Source organism: Leptodactylus fuscus, chromosome 1 (genome assembly GCF_031893055.1).
Source record: "Leptodactylus fuscus isolate aLepFus1 chromosome 1, aLepFus1.hap2, whole genome shotgun sequence".
NCBI classification, from domain to species: Eukaryota; Metazoa; Chordata; class Amphibia; order Anura; family Leptodactylidae; genus Leptodactylus; species Leptodactylus fuscus.
Window position 1 is genome coordinate 274951510 of NC_134265.1, and position 24793 is coordinate 274976302.

General features: G+C 39.7%; 1 protein-coding gene across 1 annotated transcript in view; it reads right to left on the reverse strand.

Moving 5' to 3' along the window:
• Positions 1–720: 720 nt before the first annotated feature.
• The window catches only part of SLC7A11 (solute carrier family 7 member 11), a 176049-nt gene continuing 151976 nt past the window's right edge, over positions 721–24793 (reverse strand). Inside the window, exon 12 of the mRNA XM_075257537.1 lies at positions 721–1441. Within this exon, the coding sequence (XP_075113638.1) occupies positions 1377–1441 (65 nt within the window). The 3' untranslated portion in view covers positions 721–1376. The remainder of the gene's footprint in view (positions 1442–24793) is intronic.

A 24793-nucleotide genomic window follows, 5' to 3' on the forward strand; every position in this document is an offset into this window, starting at 1 on the left:
AGAAACATAGTTTTAAGCTAAAAAGCATCAAAGCGGTGTGTTATGAAAAAGAGAGATAACGAAAACTAGGATTTGGATTCCAGCATTTTAAGTTATAATATAATGGTGTTTGGTCCGTATAGTTCAAAGATGATAGAGTAATGTGTGAAATGTTCTAGAAACAAAAACGATCAGCATAAATGTTCAAATAATACACATATACAATTGTGCATGTTTTTTTTTTAAATATATGTAAGTCATGTGATAATGAATAGTATTATATAATCCACAGGTGAATTCTCATTTTACATATCATTTGTGCAAACTGTAACCACTTCTAGTATCTAACACTTAGAGTAAATACTGGTACACCGTTTCTACATAGATAGATAGATAGATAGATAGATAGATAGATAGATAGATAGATAGATAGATTCTTCGGAATATCTTAATATATTGTGATGGTAGTTTTAGATAAGAGCTTTGCTTTTTCTGAGAGCGCTCCTTAATCTCATTGATAGATAGTATAACTACTCAATCTTTAGACATATACAGTTGGCTCTCATTCTTCCTTTACAGATGACTATGGGGCCAGCATGCTTACTTTCAAATATATGCCTATGTATATCAATGCTAAGTTCCACTACTAATATACAGAATGAGGAAATATTTCAGCATGTCATTTTGGATTTAAAACAGGCTTAATAACAAAACGTGGCAATTTGCTTTACGGAGAAAATCTCTCTAACCAAGCACATAAAGGTAGTAATATTTATAATGAATGCAAGGAATAAAACACCTCCTGCTGGTTCATTCCATATAAATATAAAAACTGAGTTTTTCTAAATATACATATACAGATGTTGCCCTTAACTGATCATTCAGCTGTAATTAACTGTATACATTAAGATAACTTAGCAGTGCTACATCTGTACTATACGGCATGTCATAATTTCTCTGACAAGTTAAATGCCAAATAAAGATATTTGTCAAATTAAAAAAAAATCCAAAGGGAAATCACTGACAAGTGAAGGATTGTCAGCACCAGGTGACAGGTGCATAGTATCAATTCCCTTGAGCTGGAAACACGCTACCCCCATATGTTCTTATTATTATGTGCGGATATAGGGACATATTGGATAACAGAGGATATGTAAAATGTATAACTATACCTAGTGCGGTGATAGAATATTCTAAGGTGTGTTTATAGATTTTAATAACTTAGTACAAAGTGCAGGGTAATAAATAAGATAGCAGCTTGGTCATCCCTAAACTATACATTACAGACTATAGAAGCAGTGACTGGTCCTCATCATCTCTTACAGCTATATTATAATATTAAGGCATCATGACAACAACTGGTGGGACTACAAATGACGTCTGCCAGCAGAATTTCTTCAGGAAATGTTCTCCTCCGCTGGCACAACTTTCATCAGTATCTGCAGCATCATAGTGACCCTATCTGCAAGAGAAGAAAACAATAACGGTAAGTAGAGGATATTGAAGGAGGAGTTTCTCTGAGGATTTATACATCAGTATTCATCATCTGCTAAAGCTTTTACCTGTCATAACACAATATACATAATGCATTTTTATTTTACATGGCATCTCTCTGTGACATTCACCATCCCCAGCATGCTTTATCCCAATAACATGGAAGGTCAAATCAATGGTCTCACTGCAAATGACTACAAATGAAATAGAAAAATCAAAGATTGATGCTAAGAGGAGGATTCGCAAAATGTATTAGACTTAAAGCCCTAGACATTGGATTAGAACATTAGCATAATGATAAATGCTTATACATAGGAAGAAAAAGATGCATAGATTTTGCTAAAAGCTATGGATAAACTGGAGTTATAAACATGGTTGTGCATAAAAGTAAAGGACTTACTGCAAGTCAATGACACACGCAGAGTTAAAAGGAAAGAAAGGAAAAGTAAAGAATAAGCTTTGTGGAAACTATTGCCTATGATATGTATACAACCTACTTCTGGTAACTTACTAACATTAGAGGGGTTTCATTGACTATATGACACAAAGTGTTATAGATATCTGAAAATATGTAGCACATATATCAAAGCATGATACTGTAAATGAGCAATACACCATGCTATTTATCATTTGTCAGTATTTTAGATGGCCACATAGGTTATCACATGGCACTCATACCCAATCCTAGGCTGACCTAACCGTGCACCCCACTGAACTCCAGTCCTGCGTCTTCATTGTAGTCAATGTTTGAAGACTGCTGGAAATTCCTACTTTTACAAATAGACACTTAGTATGGTTCTTTGATATCACTTTGTAGTCAACTTCAAACAATTTCCAGCCTTAGAATATGATCTGTTTGACAAATCCAGCTGACATGAAGATCACTGATGTATGTGACCTGCACTCCTGCTAGCCCCCAAGACTGCTTCTATAAGAGCAACCATACAAGTACAGAGATAGCATGCAGCAAACTTATTGACTTTATAGTGAGATGCTCCATGTTGAGACACAAGTCTCATGTCCTGTCATACAATTCCAATGCTACCAAGATTCTCTGTTTAAGTAATGCTGCATAGTTATCACCAGCCGGTATCTGTGAATATACAGATACTAAGTGCATGGAGTGTAAGGTATCTTCTAGATAGAGGGCTCAGGTTTTGAGGAATAGAGTAGGAAGGATAGCTTAGGATACGAGATGTTAGTGTAGAGTGCAGAAGTGCAGTACTATGTGATCAGGTCATGTGATATAAAGAAGGAAGAGGTTAATATCACTTAGGTGGCTGTGGCTGTTGAGGTGGTTACCAATAAGGCTATAGTAGTTGAAACCAATAGAACTGTATAAACCGATTCTCTGCTGCTTCCATTATAATGATGCCAGCCTCCTGGTCCCTCTGGATAAACAGAAATTGCTGCTTATCCAGCTGCCAGTTATTGACTGGTCAGTTATTTTCTGTGGGTCGAGAGGGATCGGGAAGCAGATATCAGTGGGCGCAGCTTTAGAGCAGGAGTAGTGTGTAGTAGTTATTTTCTTAAGCACTTCTGGACTGCCCATTGGGTATTTATGTCCAGATAATGTCGCTTTTGTATTACAAGGATGTACCTGTACGTCTATGAAGTTCAAAATTGTGCAGCTGCAGAAGCGGGGAGCCAGCTGTTGCTACAGCCTTAGGTCTTCTAGGGATGGTTAATTATCACTGTAATAAATGCTGTATATGCAGCTATTGGAGCTCCCCTCTGACCGATCAGTCACATGATCCACCAAGGATCAGAGACTGTTAGAGCTGCTGGGTCATTGAGGACCTAGATCAGCTCAGCAGTCATGGGCAGGAAGTTACATTCCTCCTGTAACTGGGGCTATAGATATCAGCCCCAGTTACAGGGGAAATCAGTCCCCTCCACCACCAAAATAAATTGTGTTCAGATTCCCCCAAAGGTCTATTATGACCTTATGATGACACAATGTAAAATAAATAAACAAGTAAAAAATAAAAATGAAAGTAAAATAATGAAAAGAATAAAAAAAATAATACTCCAATATCATGATTACATCACTGATTCTAGCCCCACCCACGACCACACAATACAAAACAGAGAGGAACAACTATTTTGCAAAGTTTTTTTTAGCACTTTGCGCTAGTAAAAAAGTGAAACATGAACAGCAGACTGTTACAGCCAATCGCTGGCTTCCATGGTAGTAATAGCATGTATGACACATGACCACTGAGGCCAATGATTGGTGCAGGGAAGTATACAGACTGCCACAGGGCGGTACACAAAGACCAATCTGGATCACCAGAGCTGCAGTGTTTGAGAATAGAAGAGATGTATATTGGCTTTTTATTGACCAAGCACAGTTCACTCCTTGAGGCGTGTAGCCTCAGTCATCTGAGGAAATTATAAAGTATTAGCATAGGATGTATGGAGCTGGGATCTATCATCTAAGGAACTGTACCTCGTCCGAATTTTTTTTCCCTAAAAAAAACTTATGATTGGAGAGGACCAGAGAGGATTATAGCAGCTATTGTAACTTTTGGAGTTGGGAGTGTTTTCTACAACTACTGAAAGATTTCTGAATGATCTCCAAGTATCTTACAAAGACTAGGAGTCTAGCTGAATAGGTATCTTTTAACACAGTATAAAGAGCATAGCGCAGGAAAATATTCAGTCTACCTATGCCATCAATTATAACTTCCTCATTCTAAAGTCTAATACAATATTTACTAAAAAAAAAGACAATGCCACCCACTCAGCAGCATGACACCTCTCACTCATTAAAGATGAAGCGGATCAGCTGGTGGCAGTAATTGCAATTTGCTCCTTTATCTCATTTAAAAGTAAGTGTGAATATTTCTTGCAGATTTAATATATAACTTTACATTTGCGTTAAACACTACAACTCCATATATACCACACGTAGAAGCTAATGAATACTAAGAGAAGCATCTAGCAAAGATATATTACCATATAGGGAAGTTTAAAAGATTATATACACAGATAACGCTGGGTTCACACTAACATTCCAGTTTCCATCCTTCAGGTCTATATGGGGACCTAAAAGATGGAAACTCTGTCCGCTTATAAAGCAGGTACACAAGGAAACCTGCGGACCCCATAGACTATCATGTGGCCACCCAGTTTCCAACGATTTTATAAGGAAACCAGTGGAGAGAAAAGTCCTTCCTGCAGGATTTTGCACGATTTAACGGAGGAGTGCTCGAAAGCTAGTATGAACCTAGATTAGATCCATACATGTGTCACAAAATGATTAACTAGTCAAAACAGTATTGTTTTGCAATATTGTGTTAGGGTGCATTCACACTACGGATACGCCAGCTCATTCTGAACGTAAAACACGTTCAGAATCAGCGGCGTATAAAGCAGATCCCATTCATTTCAATGGGGAGCGCTCGTATTATTTAATAGAACTTTAAATTCTGCATCCTAATGGCTGGATTCACATGGAGTCGCATAAAAAAAAAACGAAGTGTCTACGCATCATAGGGCCCCAGGCTTAGGCCTGGTTCACATCTGCTTTCGGGTTTCCATTTGGGGAGTCTGCTTGGGCAACCCATGAACAGAAACTTATACACATTAAAAAGTAGTTACTGAAGGAAACCCCATGGACCCCATGGCTATAATGGGGTCCGTGTGGTTTTCGCTCGGTTTCCACCTGAATAACGCAGAGAGAAAAGTGAAGCTTGCAGGAAACCAAGTGGAGACCACACAGACCCCATTATAGTCTATGTGATCCACGGGGTTTCCTGGTAACTGCTTTTTAATCCAGATTAGGTTTCCGTTAGGGGTGTCCCCAAGTGGACTTCCTAAATGGAAATCCAAATGCATATGTGAAAGGGGTCTTAAAGGGGTTTTTGTTACACCAGGAGTAGGCAACTTAATTTTAATATTGTTGACACCTACACTGAAGTTATGCCACAAACTGTAACATAGGGGCGCTATCATACTGTGCTCCCGGACACATACGTTTACCACTATTTGCCTGGATACATGTGTACTTTTCCATTAGAAGCAATGTCAGTACATCTGTAACCTACAATTAGAGGTAAATGTATGTGACTGGGGGCAGAGTGAGTATGATGGTGACACACAATGTAAACTCACTGAATTCAAAAAATATTGTGCCCACCTATCAAAACTATACTCACTGAGAAATCCTAGGAGGACTCTGATGCAATAGTATAAAACTTAACTTTTAATAAGATAAATAGTTAAAAATGTAGTTCAGAACAAAGAGTGGTCAATCTTTCTTTGTCACACTCAAGACCAACATGATTGCCGTAGCAGATCAAATGCCTATAGACTTTGGCATACCACTCCCACTCACTGCACTCGCAGCAACTAGGGGGAATGAAAATTCAATCACAGGGATCGGGATAGGGGCTTTGACCAATAGTCATTAATGTCTGGAGTTAGATATATACTCTAAAGTAGGTACAGACCTCTAGCCCTTTCCTCCCTGTAAATACCATGTCATAGCTAATCCAGTGGGAGTGTGATCAAATAGCATGGGATTCCAAATAAATAATACAGCCTTTAACACAGCACTTGCACCTGAGGATACTGGCCTAATGCCACACCAACAGGACTCATGCCAGATGAAAAGCTGAATTTGGATCCACTAAACTCCCCACAGAGAAGCTATATATGACAAGTAGCTACTTGCTTAATCCACTGCTGACTTTGGCTCACAAAACTGCAAGAAAAACGTTGTATTTCTGCAATGTGAGGCTTCAGCCTTAGGCCGAACGCATTGACACATGGTAAGTAATGAAAGCACACCGACCCCATAGATTATAATAGGGTCCGTTTGTTTTCCGCACATTGTCCACATGAGTGAAGCAAAGAGGAAAGTAGTTCATGAAGTACTTTCTTCTCTACATGTTCTGTGTGGACAGTGCACGGAAAACACATGGACCCCATTATAGCCTATGGGGTCCGTTTGCTTTCATTGCTTACCGCTTGTCAACATGTTCAGTATTCTTTTCGGAGGGTCCTCATGCGGACTCCCCGAACAGAATACCGAAAACAGATGTGAACCAGGCTTAAGAGGCCTCCTGCACACAAATGGCATGGATGTGGTTATCACTGACTTATACATTAATAATGAATTGACAGAACCAGGACTGCAGACAGCTATAGGATAGATATAGGATAGATATAGGATCTGCTCCATAATTTGCAGCTCTTCAGTTTGGCAAAAAATTTCCACAAAAAGAATGTCTGTCTGTATTTGTCCATTGAAATGTACAGGTCCATACTTTTATCCTTAGTTCTGAATAAAAAGTCTGGCCATGTGCATTACAGCTTAGTAACTCCATGTGTCTCATAATAATAGCAGTTAACCCCATCATGTTCCTCACATTAACCCCTGTGCTTTACATAAGGGTTACTGATGTGAGACATATGGAGGTAATAATTAAGCATCTTCATTTGTGAGGACCTTCATTAGTACTCTCATATGTCTCACATATTAGTAACCCTAACAGGGGTTAATATGAGGGACATGATAGGGTTAATTGCTATTAATGTGAAGCACGTGGAGATACTAAAACTAAATGAATTAACCCAAAATGCCTGACATTAATTGAAACAGTAATCCAGCTTATACCTGTGTGTTCTCTTTTTTACTTTCACTTTGAACGGGGCTTCCTGTCCTTCTCCTGGGGAAGACTTAGACTTTGCAGGGTGCAGAGCAGGAGCTGAGCTTTAGCAGCAGTGGACACTTTAGTCTGAGGAGAGCAAGGCTTCAGACGGCACTGCAGGCCTTGCTGAACTAGAGGCGGGGCGGGGCTACTACCTCATACAGCAGCTCATACAGAGCCTTCCCCGGAGTCCCTGCTAGCACGGCCGCTGGGCAGCTACCAGTGACTGCACAGCCCAGAGAGTGACCCGACTGTCAGTGAGAACAGACAGTCGGTCACTCCATAAACATAATGCTTAAATATTAGGGAGCGCAGGGGGCCCCTTAAGCTGTGGGGGCCCTGGGCAATTGCTCAGTTTGCCTCCCCCCCCTAATGCCGGCCCTGCTCGTATTGTATTGAGTTGGTTTCATGAGAAATTAGATCACTTAACTAATTTAGAGCTGCATTTCAGGGATATTGATCATGTATCCTTAGGATAGGTCACCAATATCAGATTTTACAACCGACTAGAGTTGCAGCCATATCAGGCACAGCGCCACATATTGCATGGTGGTTGTGCTTAGTATTGCAGCTCTATCCCTTTTCATTTGACTTGCAGGGATGACAGGGACAATCAAATGTTGATGACCTATTCTGAGGACAGGACACCATACTCCTGGAAACCCCTATTAAGGATGGACATATCTATAAATACATTTGAATTAAATATAGTAGGTCCACCATTTTTCTACATGCTTTTAGTATAATTTATTAATGAATTCTTAACAAGGTTGATGAAGACCATTCACACATAAGACCTCTGGGTTATTATGCTGTTACTGTCCTAGATCTCGTGAGTGAAAGTGATGCAAATGAAGCTATCAAATGATCTTTATGCAATACAGTAGCCTATACTAATGAATCCAGTCTATACTGTGTCTACGGAAAGAAAGACAGTACATTGAATCAATTAGAACGGCACATTTATCACAGTTGTGTTTGCTTCAATTAGATTGTAAAGGACGGCAGGAATGCCAGAATACTGCAATAGAGTGAATGTATTGTCCTCTAGACCTTAAGAGTATCAACTTAAGTGAACTCGACACTGCAGTAAAGAGCATTTTTCATTCATTGCTTCAGAGGAAAACTATAATGCGCTATAGATACTGTTTTCCTAAGAACATACTTTATTACTTTGGAGGAGATGGTAAACTGTACTTAAGTACTTGAAATTTATTGAAAAATAAACCCTCAACAACAGCTGCATCGCAAACATGTTCCAGGGGATAATAACATTTTTCAGGAAGTTGTAGTGTCATAAAATACAGTAATCTAATGTGATATTGATCACAACAGCTTCTTAAAATGTGTAGTTGCTGCTTGAGCTGAAACATATATTGGAAGCACAAAACAAAACCGAGGGAACAGCACAAAGGGACATAAAAGGAAAGACAATAGTCTGGCAAACGCATTTATGAACTGGCAACACTGAAAGCTGCCATTATGTTCCCATCCTGTATCATACTAACATGTACTGTATATGTAAAATATCCTCCTCATTCATACTGCAAGGGTATATAAAATCGCCTCCTACCATTATACAAGATCCAAGGCTGAAGATAATCCCTGACTAGCTGCATACGACATGGAAGGTTGAACCATGTCTAGCCAAGCAGGGGTATAATACTACCAGGGTGTGTTAGGGTAACGTTCAGCACTTTTTTGGCTACATGGAGCTCATGAAAGTGACTCCATATGTCCTGCCATGTTCACCTGTATTGTATTATCAGAATAGGGCCTCAGTGCAAGCCACACAATGCAGCGACTTCATCAAATACACCTGACTGTACAGACCCCAGACCAAAGTAGGCCGGAGCCAGTCCTGTCAGCAAAGGGACAGTAGTATGTGAGTAATAACTGTAAGGGTGCATGCAGACTACGTAACGCCGGGCGTGTATGAGAGCCGTACACGCCGGCATTACGGCAGACTGCCGAACACTTCCCATTCACTTCAATGGGAGCGCTCGTAACAGCGGCGTTTACGAGCGCTCCCATTGAAGTGAATGGGAAGTGTTCGGCAGCCCTGCTGTAATGCCGGCGTGTACGGCTCTCATACACGCCCGGCGTTACGTAGTGTGAATGCACCCTAATACTTTTAATACATTACTATGTGAGTTTAATGGCACTAAAGTGACACATCTTTGGTGGCACTATTACTGTGGGGCGAGCTAAAGGAACACTGTTATTGTTACTATTTGGAGGCTCCTTTCTTGTATGGAGGACACTAAGTGGCTCTTTTACTTAGTAGGGGTACTAAGAGGGGATTTTTATTAAGTAGAAGGAATTTTTGGGCTCTAAGAGGCAGTAAGAGAACATTGTGACTGTGTAGCAGTACCAGGAAAGGCTCTGACTGTGTTAGAGATAATATAAGGGCACAAAGAGGAACAATATTACTGTATTTGATTTGATTTGATTTGTATTGATACCACTAAGAGGTACATTGTGGGCTACAACAATGGACACGTTACTATCTGGGGCCCTGTAAGCTTGGCACGATGTAACCATAGTTATGACACCAATATATCTGGAGAACAGTATTCCTGGCACACTATTACATAGTAGACAGAGTACTGGGAGAAGAAGCAAGATGGTACTATTAAAGGGGTGACAAGGTGGGATTTACTAAAAGGTGGGATATAGGTAAGAAAGGTCCAGGATGTAAGGAAGCAAAGATATTTGGGCAACAGACTCTACAGAGATGAGTCTTTCTATTCAGATAACTGGACATCTGTGTAATATGGTACAGGAATGACTGAAATCTGCAAGAATGGGAATCAGTCACACAGAATCACTATGTTCCCTATATGATGTCTGTAGAAAAATTTTGTCTTCTTGAGACAATCCCTTTATCTAGTCCCTTGAGTATAATCTACTAGATAGTGGGGAGTAATATTACTGGGTGATTTATCTGAAGCTTTTCTTACCTGCCTTACAGGTTGCATGTGCAGCTCTTTCTTATTTTTTAAAAATCCAAATTTGAGACAACTTTGTAACTATTTTATGTGTATTTTTTAAACTTTATTTCAAAGTTCCTTTATGTTATAGTAATAGTCTTAATTAGAGTTGAGCGATCCGAACAGAACGCACGCATTGAATTGAATGGAAGCACCTGGTGCTTCCGGTTTGACGGCAGCCGGCCGCTTAACCCGCCGCGTGCCGGCTGCGTGCATTGATTTCAATGCGTGCGTGCTGTTCGGATCAGCTGATCCGAACAGTACTCGCTCAACTCTAGTCTTAATCCTTATATCAGTATCATCAGATTAGACCATCATTAGATTATAATAAATGAATAAGGTAAAGTTTGAGCTCAGTAGCTCCTAAAGTACAGATGTAGCAAGTGCCAAAGGAACATTTGCTTCACATATCTTCGCCCTTATGTATTTACATTGTGAGGCAGCCCATTCACTTTCTATGAAAACAGCATTAGTATGTTCAGCGCTTCGTGTGCCAGAATGTGAAATGAATGCCCATTTGGCACTTGCTATATCTGTATACTCATCTTATCAGAGGTGTTTATTTGAAGCTATTGAGTCCCAATGTAAAATCTATTACAGGACGCCTAGCTATTTATAATTCCAGCATCTTCTTATAGGGTGGAAGGGCCTACTGGCAGCAGGGTTTGGGTGTGACTGCTACCGCTGCATGCCATTTCTATTATAGCAGTACTGCTTTATGCAGCAAGGATGATTTAGTCATTTCATTCCTGGGACTGCATTTAGGAAGGAAGGAAACAAATGTTATTATATGTCCCCTAATGATTCAAGTTTCTCATTTGCTGTAGTAGAAAAGACTTATAAAGATGGTTCAAACAATCCTGTATTTATCTAATAAATAAATGAAACAGTTATCTATTACCTGAAATAGACACATAGAGAATATGCGTCAGATGAAATGCTTTAAGTGCCTTTAAAAACAAGTCTTCTTTTTTGTAAAGTAGAAGTTAAATAAATCTGATTTAACACTGCCATCTAGTGGCGCAAGGCTCAAGGTAGCAGCTGGATAAAAGCTGAGATTTATCAGCTTTCTAGCAGAAAACTAACAGGCTCCATAATCAATGGATATACAAGGGGAGCTATAAACCAGCAGTATTTGTACTGTAGTTTTGGACAGGTGATACAGAATACGCTATTAGCTACAAAGAGGGTTTTCACCATTTACACTAAATGGTAACTATAGACTGTGCTGTACAGATATTTTATCAATTCATGAACCGCTATAAAACACTCATGGAAATTTCAACACTGCAAGAAAATCATCAGAAATCTCACTAACATGCCGGGCTTTTGATAACCATAGCAACCTGTTAAAAGTTACTTTACTTAATTCAGAAAACAGGATTAAAGGTAATAAGACATATAGCACAGTGCTATCTGGGAATACATGTGCTTATAGACATGGACCTTTGGTGCCGTCTTAAAGGGAATCTGTCACCAGGGTGAAACATATTAAACCGGTAACACATTGGGATAGATCCAGCTCACCTGAATGTAACGCCTTTATCCACATGAATATTTTTGCCTCCACTGACAAGATTATAGTTTATTTCACAATATGACAATGAGCAGTCTGGAGCACCGAGGGTGGCTCAGTTTTTCCAAACTGCACTAATACCCTGGTGGTATAGTTTCCTGGCCCTGTTACTCAAAAAGAATAGGGAAAGGAGGGCATATCAGAGCAATGTGAGGTGTAGCAGTTTGGAGACAGCCAACCTCCCTTAGTGTGCCAGAGGAGTAAATATATATATATATATATATATATATATATATATATAATCCTCATACGATGGTGCTGCTATCACTTTTGGGATATGGTGTTTGCTTTAAAAAATATTTTTATTTATTTATTTTTATTTAAGTCTAGCATAACAACCAAAGGAAACATGAGACAAATGCAAAAAATATAACCCTAAGCTAGCACCCTCCATTTTAGGCAGTTGTATGCTGAGCTTCATATACTTGACTGCTGCCTTCTTCCTGCTCTGATGCTAAATTGTGAGGGGTGGTCTGGTCTGAGCAGATGTAGATGTCATCACCAGCATTATTGTCAGGTGTATGGGATGGTTGAAACACACATACATGATCAAGACTAAGTGCTGAGATAAAGAGCCAACTAACTTGGCTATTCTACAAATAGAAAACATAACCTGGCCTATGTACAAGACTGTAGCTATGAGGTGTGCTAGTTGGGCAGTGCTAGGACCCAAGGGGTGTAGTGGATGGGTGCTAAAACCTGGGGCAGAGAGGTCACAGAGTGGAAATCCACCGATCCATCAATACGATAAAACCACTCAGTCTTTATTGAAAAGATCTCTAAAATCCAAGACGAAAAAGCATCACTAATGGGTTTCTAAATTATTTGGTCCTTACTTGTGCCATGGACATGGCATTAGTTTTCGCTGGGCTAAAAGTGCAATAAGTTCTCATACAGCGTAGTAAAACTGTATTTTATGGGTAACATATCTTTATTTCTTTACTTATTTAGTTTTCCTTGCTAGGTTGCGATTTTAGAATTCCCAGACAGTTCCTTTAACAACATATTGGTTGGCGATAGAAAACTGAGCAATACAACCTGTGCAATCTGTTCATTTGTAATGCAGACAAATTTCCTGAAGTTTTAGGAGCTGAATATTTTTGCATCAGTAGATAGTACAATTGTGAATATAGTAATTGTATAGATAATATGGTATAGATAATAAGATAAGATTTATACAGATTATGTTGTTGATCAATAAGAAAAATAACGATTTCCATTGTCATGTATATACATGACAGAGAGATGTAGTATAGTATAGCACACGATATCCCCCACAGATATCTGCTGTACAATTATTTTAATATTCTCATACAAGTGGATAAGAGAGTGCGGGTATTAGGCACAGAAGTGACAGTGTGATAGAGCATGTTATTATTTCTAAACTCCAGTAGTGCTGATCGGGGCAGTCCTGCAGGAAATTACATTCTAAGTCAGATAGCGCCACGATTTGCATCGATAGAAGGTGCGGATTAACCACATACAATGCAAAAAGAAAAATCAATGAAAGAAATATGGCCAGAGACTAGAGGATCCTGGAATTACTGAGAAGGACAATGCAAAGAAAATAAAACGGCTTCTGATGCAAAAAGATTCATTCTATTATATAGGGATTTCAGTGGATGAAGCGATGCATTCTGTCTGTGACTGAAAATAATAGGTAAATAAAAGTAGCACACACAAGGGATTGACTCCAATGCTTACTAACATGCATATAAGCATCAGTCATAATTAAAGATGGATATCTATGCTTGGTGATGTATTATACAGAAATACAGGTGTCCTCCCTTATCTATCCTTTTAAATTTACGTATCCCAAAATGAATGCTGCAACTTAACAGGCTTTGGAAAAAAAAAGTTTGGAGCGGTAAGAAAGTGCTTTTTTTTCTTTTTTTTTTTTTTGTACCTAATATTATTAAATGGGTTGTCCTAGTATTCCCAAGACCTGTTGGAGATGCCTTGTAGAGAATGGTATGTTGTTTCACATACTCTAGAGTTGCTCCGTGATTCGACACCCTATTGGTCAGAGGTCAGGGTGTTGACTAGTGAGGACCATCTCCAAGGTGTCCTGCTGGATCCTTCCACCTATTTGCCCAACTTACCTTCTCGACACCTTAGCAGTAAGACTTCTAAGCTGTTCCTGTATCTCTGTACTACTACAAAGTCACACTTATAGCTCTTCATTGAAAAGGTGTACGTCCCCTGACTATACCTGCCCTTGTGGCTCATATCAAAGATATTAGAAATCCATGGGTTACATACTGCGCTCACCGTGGTCTCTCACCACCACCCATCTTTTTTTTCTTTCCTACTTCTTCTCCTTCTGTTGTCCTTTTTTTGTGTTCTATGGTTTTTGCCTATGTTCTCACTATTGCTTGTTGTTTTCCTGATATTTTCCTTGCCTAGTTATGTACTGTTGGATCCTTCTCCCTTGGGTTTACAGCACCCTCTCCCCCCCCCCCCCTCCTGTTTTTCTTTTTTCTGCATGGCATGGTTCGTTTTTCTATTTGCACAAGTATATCTTTGCTGAAAAATTTATAAAAATTATAGTTTTTTTTTTTTTTTTAAAGAGTTGTCTTGTCTGGCCAACTCTTTGCCTAACTGTAGGCCTGTTAGCCATCAAATTAACCCCTATCAAGCAAACTGTTCAGCTGCAGAGATCTGGTAACAATGTAGTGTTACATGGAGCTAATACAACAATGTAGAATATAATTGCTTGCTTTTCCAGAATGGGATCTATTGTTTACAGTTGCTTAACGCTTTGTCTATAAAAAAGAGAGTTCTAAGTGGAATGCAATCCTATATGACCCTATATTATAGAGCATATGAATAGGTGCTACTCTGTTTATATCCTAGGTATGATCCTATTTTTAATTGAATTATAAATTGGGTGTAATAAGAAAATGTTTTGTCTTAAGGGTATGTTCACAAGGAGTATATGCAGGCAGATTTTGATGGCCTCCAAATCAGCCTGTAAAAACGTCTTCCATTCATTTCAATGGAAGTGATTCGCTTTTTTTCCCCTCTAACGATTTTTTTTCGGCTAGCGAGAAAAAAGCGTCATGCCCTATCTTTCTGAGTCAGCCACGGCGTCCTCGGCTCGAGACACCCTCCTGCTTAGGCCCATTTATCCAGGCCTCATTAGGAGCGGAATGCCATGACGGGATGTCTATGCCCTTCCAAAGAGCCAAAAAGTGTGAATTCACCCTTATACATCTGTCTATCTGTCCTCTTATAACTCTCTCTGTAGAATTATGAATATTATGCTTGCTCTGAGGTTGCCATGACATCATTAACAGATCACATGGGCACGCTGCATTTATACAAGTGGCAGTCTAATGACAAGATGCCTATACACAGAAGAATTAAAGGAAGTCTGTCAACAAGAAAATTGTATCAAACTAATGACAGCACCTTGTAGGATGGCTACTACACTTTCCAAAGATATCTTTCTTATTCCACATTGTGGCTTCATTTTCATTAAACTCAGGAATTTATTCTTGAAAATGGCTGTAAAGGGCTTTAGGAGCATTTCTTCTTCTGCTGGGGCTTCACTTTTTGCTGCTGCACATCTCCGCCTCTCATTACTTGAGTGACATCTTCCACTTTCTCGCAATCATCTGCAGTTAGAGGTGTTACCTAGAGCAGAGAACAAAGCCCCAGCGGGAGAAGAAATGCCTCTAACACCTCATACGTTCCAGCTTCTTGAGATTCCTGTATCTGAAGATTCTGTATCAAGTTTCAGTTCCGGTACTTGAAGATTTGATGGTTCTTTTCTGACATGACTACACTGCAACCACAATGCAGGGGACGTCACAAAATCATGACAGCACAAAGTGTTAAGTGACAAACTATGCTCTGCTATATCATAACACATTAACCAGAGAGATGGAAAAGAGATTTTTTTTTCTCCTAACTTAACAATTGCACTACTTTAATGCAAACCGCTTTTCGCTCGCTCAGGCTCTTCTGTTTTGTCAGTGAACTGTGGTCATATTTTGCTTCCATTTAGATGCAGAACCCATAGTGCAATTATATCAGTGTGAACAACCCTTTCAAGAGTAACAGAGACTATGAGCAGCACTTAAGAAGTACACGTATAGATAAGTACATAATACAGCACATACACAAGGGACAAAGAGTTTTCTTTGCATACTTTAAGTTATCCGCCACATGCAGAATGTTTGCTGGAATTTAATTCTGAGTCATGAGAAGAACATTATGTTACGTGCTACAAAATTGAGGAACACTACAGATTTTGGCTGTGACTTTGTGCACAATAAATAGCTAGAAAAAGGCATTTAGCTAGCAAGTGTGTTAAAAGATGCAAGCTGTTCTTTTAAGGTGCCCCATCCTCCCTCGCTGAGAGGGTTCAAAAGCATTCTGACCTGTATAAAACGAACAGCTTGCTAGAAAAACATATTTTAATTAGATGAGTTTTAATTATAGTTAATCGCCGGTGCCAGCGTTGCTTTGGACTGCAGTGGTTGTTAAAATCATATCTAATGATACTTTGTGATGATGTTTATGGCAATGAAATTACTGCAGATTTAAGATATGAAGCAAAACTTTTCCCTAAATGCACCACTTGGAGACACGCTAAGTCAAATATTATTACAATTCTTTTGACGGTAAGAGCTAAAATTGCAAGCTTGTGTTTGTGTCTTAGACTGTGTGTCTGTAAATATCTAGTACTGCAAATTCGTAGTCATTTATAAAGTAGCACGCTTACAAAAATGTTTATTCTCTGGCCCATTAGAAAGGTAAAGAATGTGAATAGTAGTGAAAGTAATTCTTTTAATGGCTATTCATTGCCTTCTGGTCCTCAACTGTGTCAGGTGACCAGCAATCCAACTCTCCAGCCGGCACAGAGTCAGGAAGTCAGACTAATATATGAGACTCTTAGGAATGAATACAACCTGTTCAGTTGTATTAGGTGGAGATTCTGATTGCTGGTCACTAGGGTTGAGCGTTCGTGTTTGGAAAAGATCAGATTCCGATCGGCGATCGAGAAAATTTCACGATCGCAATCGGAATTCCGAACACGATCATTTTAGGTGGGATCGAGATCGGTACTATTTCCCACAATGCTTTGCTTAGCCTTCACACTGAGTATACGCTCCGCTCATTCTGAGTGAAGTGTATACTCAGTGTGAAGGCTCCGCTGCGGTTCCATTAGAATGAATGGAAGCAGCCGGCACACAGATTTAACCCCCTGCGCGCCGGCTGCCTCCATTCATTCTAATGGGAGACTAAACTAACATCTCTAGTAGCTACTTACTTCCAGACATGGCTGCTCCGGTGCCCGTCTTTCACCTTCTTCTTCGCCTTGCTGCCACTCCACGTTGCTCTTCTCGCCTCGCTGCCACCGCCTCCCAGGTTAGTGCTTAAAGAGCTAGGAAGGCGGGGCTTGTGGCTTAGGAGAGTGTGGGCGGGTACAGGGCGGGCAGATGTGACGTCTCCCCTCCCAGTACCCGCCCACACTCTCCTAACCCGCCCACACTCTCCTAATCTGGGAGACAGGGGGCAGCAAGGTGAGAAGAGTAGTGTGGAGCGGCAGCGAGGTGAAGAAGAACACCGGGCACTGGAGCAGCCATCTCTGCAGGTAAGTGGACACCAGGGGGGACTAAGTAGCCAGAGGATTAAAAAAAAAAATCCTCAAATGAAAAATGATCAGAAATTGGATTTTAAAATCGATCCTGAAAAGCCAAGATTGGCTCAACCCTACTGGCCACATGACACAGCTTAGGACCAGTGGAGAGCGGATTGCAATTTTGATAGATAGGTCGTCTGAATCTAACTGGGTTTTTTCCTTGTGAATTTGTGTTGCCATTGCCAAAATATAGTCTTTTTGATTGATAAGCATGGAGCAATGAGGGTGTTATCATTGCTCTAAAGAGGTTAGCGACAATGCCCGATTGTTTCAGAGTGCTCATTTACATCGGCTAAAACAGCTACAGTCCTATGAAAAAGTTTGGGCACCCCTATTAATCTTAATCATTTTTAGTTCTAAATATTTTGGTGTTTATAACAGCCATTTCAGTTTGATATATCTAATAACTGATGGACACAGTAATATTTCAGGATTGAAATGAGGTTTATTGTACTAACAGAAAATGTGCAATATGCATTAAACCAAAATTTGACCGGTGCAAAAGTATGGGCACCTCAACAGAAAAGTGACATTAATATTTAGTACATCCTCCTTTTGCAAAGATAACAGCCTCTAGTCGCTTCCTGTAGCTTTTAATCAGTTCCTGGATCCTGGATAAAGGTATTTTGGACAAACAATTCAAGTACAGTTAAGTTAGATGGTCGCCGAGCATGGACAGCCCGCTTCAAATCATCCCACAGATGTTCAATGATATTCAGGTCTGGGGACTGGGATGGCCATTCCAGAACATTGTAATTGTTCCTCTGCATGAATGCCTGAGGATTTGGAGCGGTGTTTTGGATCATTGTCTTGCTGAAATATCCATCCCCGGCGTAACTTCAACTTCGTCACTGATTCTTGAACATTATTCTCAAGAATCTGCTGATACTGAGTGGAATCCATGCGACCCTCAACTTTAACAAGATTCCCGATGCCGGCATTGGCCACACAGCCCCAAAGCATGATGGAACCTCCACCAAATTTTACAGTGGGTAGCATGTGTTTTTCTTGGAATGCTGTTTCTTTTTGGACGCCATGCATAACGCCTTTTTTTATAACCAAACAACTCAATTTTTGTTTCCAAAATGAAGCTGCCTTGTCCAAATGTGCTTTTTCATACCTCAGGCAACTCTATTTGTGGCGTACGTGCAGAAATGGCTTCTTTCTCATCACTCTCCCATACAGCTTCTATTTGTGCAAAGTGCGCTGTATTGTTGACCGATGCACAGTGACACCATCTGCAGCAAGATGATGCTGCAGCTCTTTGGAGGTGGTCTGTGGATTGTCCTTGACTGTTCTCACCATTCTTCTTCTCTGCCTTTCTGATATTTTTCTTGGCCTGCCACTTCCGGGCTTAACAAGAACTGTCCCTGTGGTCTTCCATTTCCTTACTATGTTCCTCACAGTGGAAACTGACAGGTTAAATCTCTGAGACAACTTTTTGTATCCTTCCCCTGAACAACTATGTTGAACAATCTTTGTTTTCAGATCATTTGAGAGTTGTTTTGAGTAGCCCATGATGCCACTCTTCAGAGGAGATTCAAATAGGAGATCAACTTGCAATTGGCCACCTTAAATACCTTTTCTCATGATTGGATACACCTGGCTATGAAGTTCAAAGCTCACTGAGGTTACAAAACCAATTTTGTGCTTCAGTAAGTCAGTAAAAAGTAGTTAGGGGAATTCAAATCAATAAAATGATAAGGGTGCCCATACTTTTGCACCGGTCAAATTTTGGTTTAATGCATATTGCACATTTTCTGTTAGTACAATAAACCTCATTTCAATCCTGAAATATTACTGTGTCCATCAGTTATTAGATATATCAAACTGAAATGGCTGTTGCAAACACCAAAATATTTAGAACAAAAAATGATTAAGATTAATAGGGGTGCCCAAACTTTTTTCATAGGACTGTATATGAAATACAGAAAGTCTCCCTCATTGCGAAGATATATGGTTTATTCTGAAGTCATTCAGTGATTCGGAGTGAGCATAGTTTTAAAATGAGCCAAGCTTAGAAAGAATTTGAAGACAACTTTGATGCAGAATTTGATCTCTGTGTCAAATTCCACACTGATGGAAAAGCTGTATTTTCTTTTTACATTCAATTCAGCAGGAGTTCTCAGGTAAAATCCACTTGAAGAATGAGCAGGCCAAATATTTTTTCCACTAGCTGAAAAATCTGCTACCGCCTACCATTGAAATGTATGGGAGGTAGATTCTAAGTGGATGAGTGCATCTCCTTAACAGAACTGTGTATAAAGGGAATTCTCTAGTACAAAATGCATGCCAACATGCCAGTGGTAAATAACATATTTGGATTTTGCTTGAGTCTTGGGTTTAGTTATTTTGCGTACAGAGTTGTTCCTTTGATTTATACTACCTTCTATTTATGCCTCTTGATCTGGTGTTTGTGGCACTAGGCCAGTATCCTCAGATCTAATGGCCATGATTTTTTGCATTTTTGAGGCTGTACCTTTATCTATTGTTGGAGGAATAGATCTGTCTCATATACTCACTACTGTCAGGGATAGTAGTTATAGGGCTATCTCAGTTTAGGGTTATTTTATAACATTATATTATCCTGTAACAATATCCTTCCCCTACTCCCTCACAGTGTGTGTATGTGTTGTCCTTTGAGGCAGCTGTTAGATGTTTTTTTGTTTTTGTTTTTTTTTTTACAGATTTTTATCTACATTTACCATTAAAGATTATCTTTTATTCTGTCTTTTTTCTGCAATGATACTCAGTGAGCAGTTTTCTGCAAGTCGGGAGCTATATTTGGGTTATTATCATAGTAGTAAACAATGAAGCATGACAACTTTCACTTTATAAATTTGTGCATAGCGTAGATCAGAGCCCTAAAAACGTGTCGCCCATGTGAATTACAGCTATCGGTGTTGAGGTCATTTGGAGGCTTAGACTTTCACTATACAGAATTTACAGAATCAAAATTGTCTAGAAGACCTTCCCGGGGCTTATTTTATAGTATAAAGAGTTGTAGCTGGTTCGCTTTTAGGCTTTTGTTTAAACTTTACAACTACATTATTAAAGCGAAGTATAGAACAGTATATAGAATTTAGAACTGTCCCAGACTGCCATCTTTACATAACCTCACATCACTTTTTCTGGCAATCTGCCGCCAGCCATTAGCTGCTATCAAGACTTTCTTTGTTCAGCGATCCACTACATTACAGTCATATAAAATTAATATGTAGAAATCCATCAACTCAAAATGGGCACATGACTAATGTTCATAATGTGTAAATAATACATTCATGATGACCAAACCGAGCAAAGTGCTTTTTTTTATACACCACTGACCCAGGGCAAGGCCAACGTTAGCTGGTAAAGTTCTTGCTACTAACTGAAGTACCAAAGTACTAAAAATGTATCCAACCAAATGAATGGAGCAGCACAGTGGAGAATTTAATTATCTGATACTGATGGCATATCCTTAGGATACTGTGGTGTGCTAGGTATTGGATTGAAGAGAATGGATCTGAACTACAACCAAGACATGGGACTCAAAAACATTATGCCAAAGGCCTGTAAAGTAGAAGACGTGCTCACCTAAGCCCTTTCAGCACTTCAAACAGCTGATCGACAGGGGTGCAGAGTGTAAGACTACCTATACCTATACTGATCCTATTCTATGGATAGCTCATTAATATTTTAGTCTCAAAAACAGACAGATGCAGAACTTCCCAAGACCAGACTGTGGAGCTACTACTCAAAAAATACAGAAATAAGCAGCACTACAGAATTTTCAATGCAATGTAGAGAATGCATTCACCAATGGTTTATAGGGCAATATTTCCGTTCCTCCACGGTATCTGAAAATGTTTTCATGGACATAGCCAAAAGTGTAAGAGGACTGACCAAATGTTCTACAGTATCACATGTCAAGGTAAACAGGTATGGTAAAGCTTGAATTTCAACTTGCCTTGTGTTTTGTGTTCCCTTGAGAATAGATGAGAGTCAGGGTAGAGCATATAGCTCATAAAAACCCAGATGGATGTGCCCCTTATTAACAAACCAAAAAATTCCTCAGAGTGTGATATTCCAGGCTTTATTATGAACAGATAATGCATTTCGGGGTATCTGTTCATAATAAAGCCTGGAATATCACACTGAGGAATTTTTTTGGTTTGTCAATAAGGAGCACATCCACCAGGGTTTTTATGAGCTATATGCTCTACTCTGTCTCCCACTACATCCCGATTCCTCATTTGAATGACCCGATAGCCAGACACCTTGCGACCCTTTGCTAACAGCTACACTGATACACCTTACCCTTCCTAATTCACACTGGAGAAGCACTACACCCCGAATTTTGAGAATAATCAAGGGTGGTCGCGTAGCCATTCCAAACAGAAGGAACGCTATCTTTCCCGATTTTTCATCCTCCCTACCCACCTTTGAGAATAGATGAGTTATACCTTATAAAATAGCAGATATGCTCAACCCCTCTCCAGCACTTCATGGGTAGAATTAGGTAGAGAAACTTATATGTACGTGAATGCTTGTGAACTCACTAATTCAATTTTATTAGACCAGACTAGTTTTAAGTAGAAAACTAGTATTAACCATTCTGGATCATCTTTATATATGAATTTACTCCTTCTAATGTTCCACAGTTATTCTTACTAGACATTAACCATGTGAGAAAATTAACAACTGGGCATTACTAGTCTCATTATGAAAGAGTTGTTCCTGACATGGGCAATGTTATTTATGCAAACAGAGGAGTTATAGAGGAACAGCGCAGTGCAAACCTTAGAGAAAATATGTTCAAAAATGGCATTTAAATTAGTTTAGAAACATGTATTTAAACAAACATATCTGGAGATCCTCTTTAAAGTAAATACAGAAACTATTACAAAAATGTATATACATATATATACTGTATATATGTATATATGTACAAATACAATGGACGTATGTTTTCATGCTTCATGGGCTAGGATCATATGCTTCTATTAACCTCATTTCCAACTTATACAGCTTTTGTTTATAAACCCAGGCGACATTAAAAAGCAATACTTATGCATAGGCACAGGCATGGGTAACATTCACTAGTGTCAATTAAGAGCGCTGATCAAATCTATTCTTATATACACTCTGAAATGAAGGAGATTGCAGTCTTTCTTATTCACCAACCTTGGAATAGAGTGGGTTAAACTTTATTGGCCGGCATAGTTTGGGCTAGCTAACTCGAATGTGACACATAACAGTTTACATGTCCCGAGCAGCTGATCAACTAATTTAAAGATTACTGCATCTATTGGAAAGAATGCTTTGCATTGCAAATTTGCCACTTTCCCTTTTACCCTGTAATTATGCAGCTGATAACAAATGAGACCTCTCTGGTCATATGTGCCGCTTCATGTATTGATTTAGGACGATTCATGCTTATTTGTAAATGAACCTAATAACTATGTGCCGCACAACCATTTAAATAATTCTCTATTAAGCCCAAGATAAGATTGAACATGTACACAGGGTTCGATGTGATATTCAATCCACAAAAACAGATTTGCTAGGAAATTATATATTTGACCTTTCCACAAACAGAAGAATATTAATGTCAGCGGTTCTTTATTCCAAGGGACAATCCCAGTTTCGCAAGATTTCTCCAGGGGGAAACTTTATGCCTAGTTTTTAGAGGTGACTGCTCAATAGAATGGCTCTATTGTTTAGTAGAGTAAATTAAATTCTTAGGTTTATTATTATGAAAGGTAACACAAGAAATATAAAAAATAAATAGACTGTGTAAAAACTTTCCTCTTGTATTAATAGCGTTCAATGGTGGCCATTCCATGCTAAGCACCTGTTCCAGTTGATGGATTGATATTCTGACTATATTTTGCATTACTTCTGTACCTGACCTTCTTTCTTACATGCTGCCAGGTTACACAATGGCAGGAACTCGTGGGCAGGACCCTCTACCCCACTGTGCCAGTCAGTCACTGTTAGTATTATATCTACCTGTATATTTTGTGTATTGTATGTAACCCCAAATGTAAAGCACCATGGAATTAATGGTGCTATATAAATAAACAATGATAATAAAAATAATAATAACTGGCTGTAACTTCTATCTTTGACTGCTCTGAGTATGTAAAATGTTCTGCTGGTGTTTAGGTAGTAGAGACTAGAGATGACTGAACCATTTTGGATGGAATCAGATTCGACACAAATTTTTGAAAAGTTCCGGCTTAATCATAGCTTTAGCAGTCATGACACGTGTTAAAGAGGACCTTTCACCACTTTTGGGCACATGCAGTGTTATATACTGCCAGAAAGCTGACAGTGCGCTGAATTCAGCGCACTGTCGGCTTTCCCGATCTGTGCCCGGTGTGAAGAGCTTACGGCCCGGTACCGTAGCTCTTCTATGGTCAGAAGGGCGTTTCTGACCATTAGCCAGGAATGTCCTTCTGCCTCGCGGCTCCTATCGCGCTGTGCTGTGGAGCGGGGAGGAACGCCCCCTCCCTCTGCTCACACAGCTTGTCCGTAGACTAGCATTATCAAGAGCGGGAGGGGGGAGTTCCTCCCGGCTCCACAGCACAGCGCGATTGGCGCCGCAAGGCAGAAGGACGTCTCTGGCTAATGGTCAGAAACGCCCTTCTGACTGTAAAGCGCTACGGTACTGGGACCGATAGCGCTTTACACCGGGCACGGATCGGGAAAGCCGACAGTGCGCTGAATTCAGCGCACTGTCAGCTTTCTGGCAGTATATAACACTGCCTGTGCCCAGATATGGTGAAAGGTCCTCTTTAAAATGGCATGATATCATTGTTCCCTTTGTGATCCCTGAAGCCCAATCACAGGCATCAAGACTTATGGGGCATGACATCACCCAGTTGGCCATAAGATCCTAGGGAACCAAGGAAGCTGAAGACAACCCAGGAGTACTGGCGAGGCATTCCTATAGGCGCTGCTGTGAATAAAGGCATTCCTGACTGACTGTCATGAACGCCCTTCTGACGGTGAAGAGCTATGGTACCCTCACCGATAGCTCTTCACCTGGGGCACAGATTGTGAAAGCAGACAGTGCGCTAAATTCACTGTCGGCTTTCTAGCGTTATATAAAACCACATGTGACCCAAGTGATTTAAGATCCTCTTTAATAATTTTCCACCTGCACTTATTATACTGATATTACGTTTTCTGTTGACAGCCCATAAAAGAAAGTTTGTGTATTCAACCTATAAGTGTGTCTTGCAGTGTGTGATTCAGAAAAGCTCGGCACTACCTTGCACTTCCTTGGCACTATTTAGATATCTAAAGCATACTCCTTGCTCAGTGTGATCTAAATCTTGAGGAAACTCTTTTTAATTACTGTATGTAAAAATAGCTTTTCAGGCACAGGCAAAGATTAGACTTTCACTCTAAATTCTGGGGAATTGATACATAGGAAAATGACTAGTGG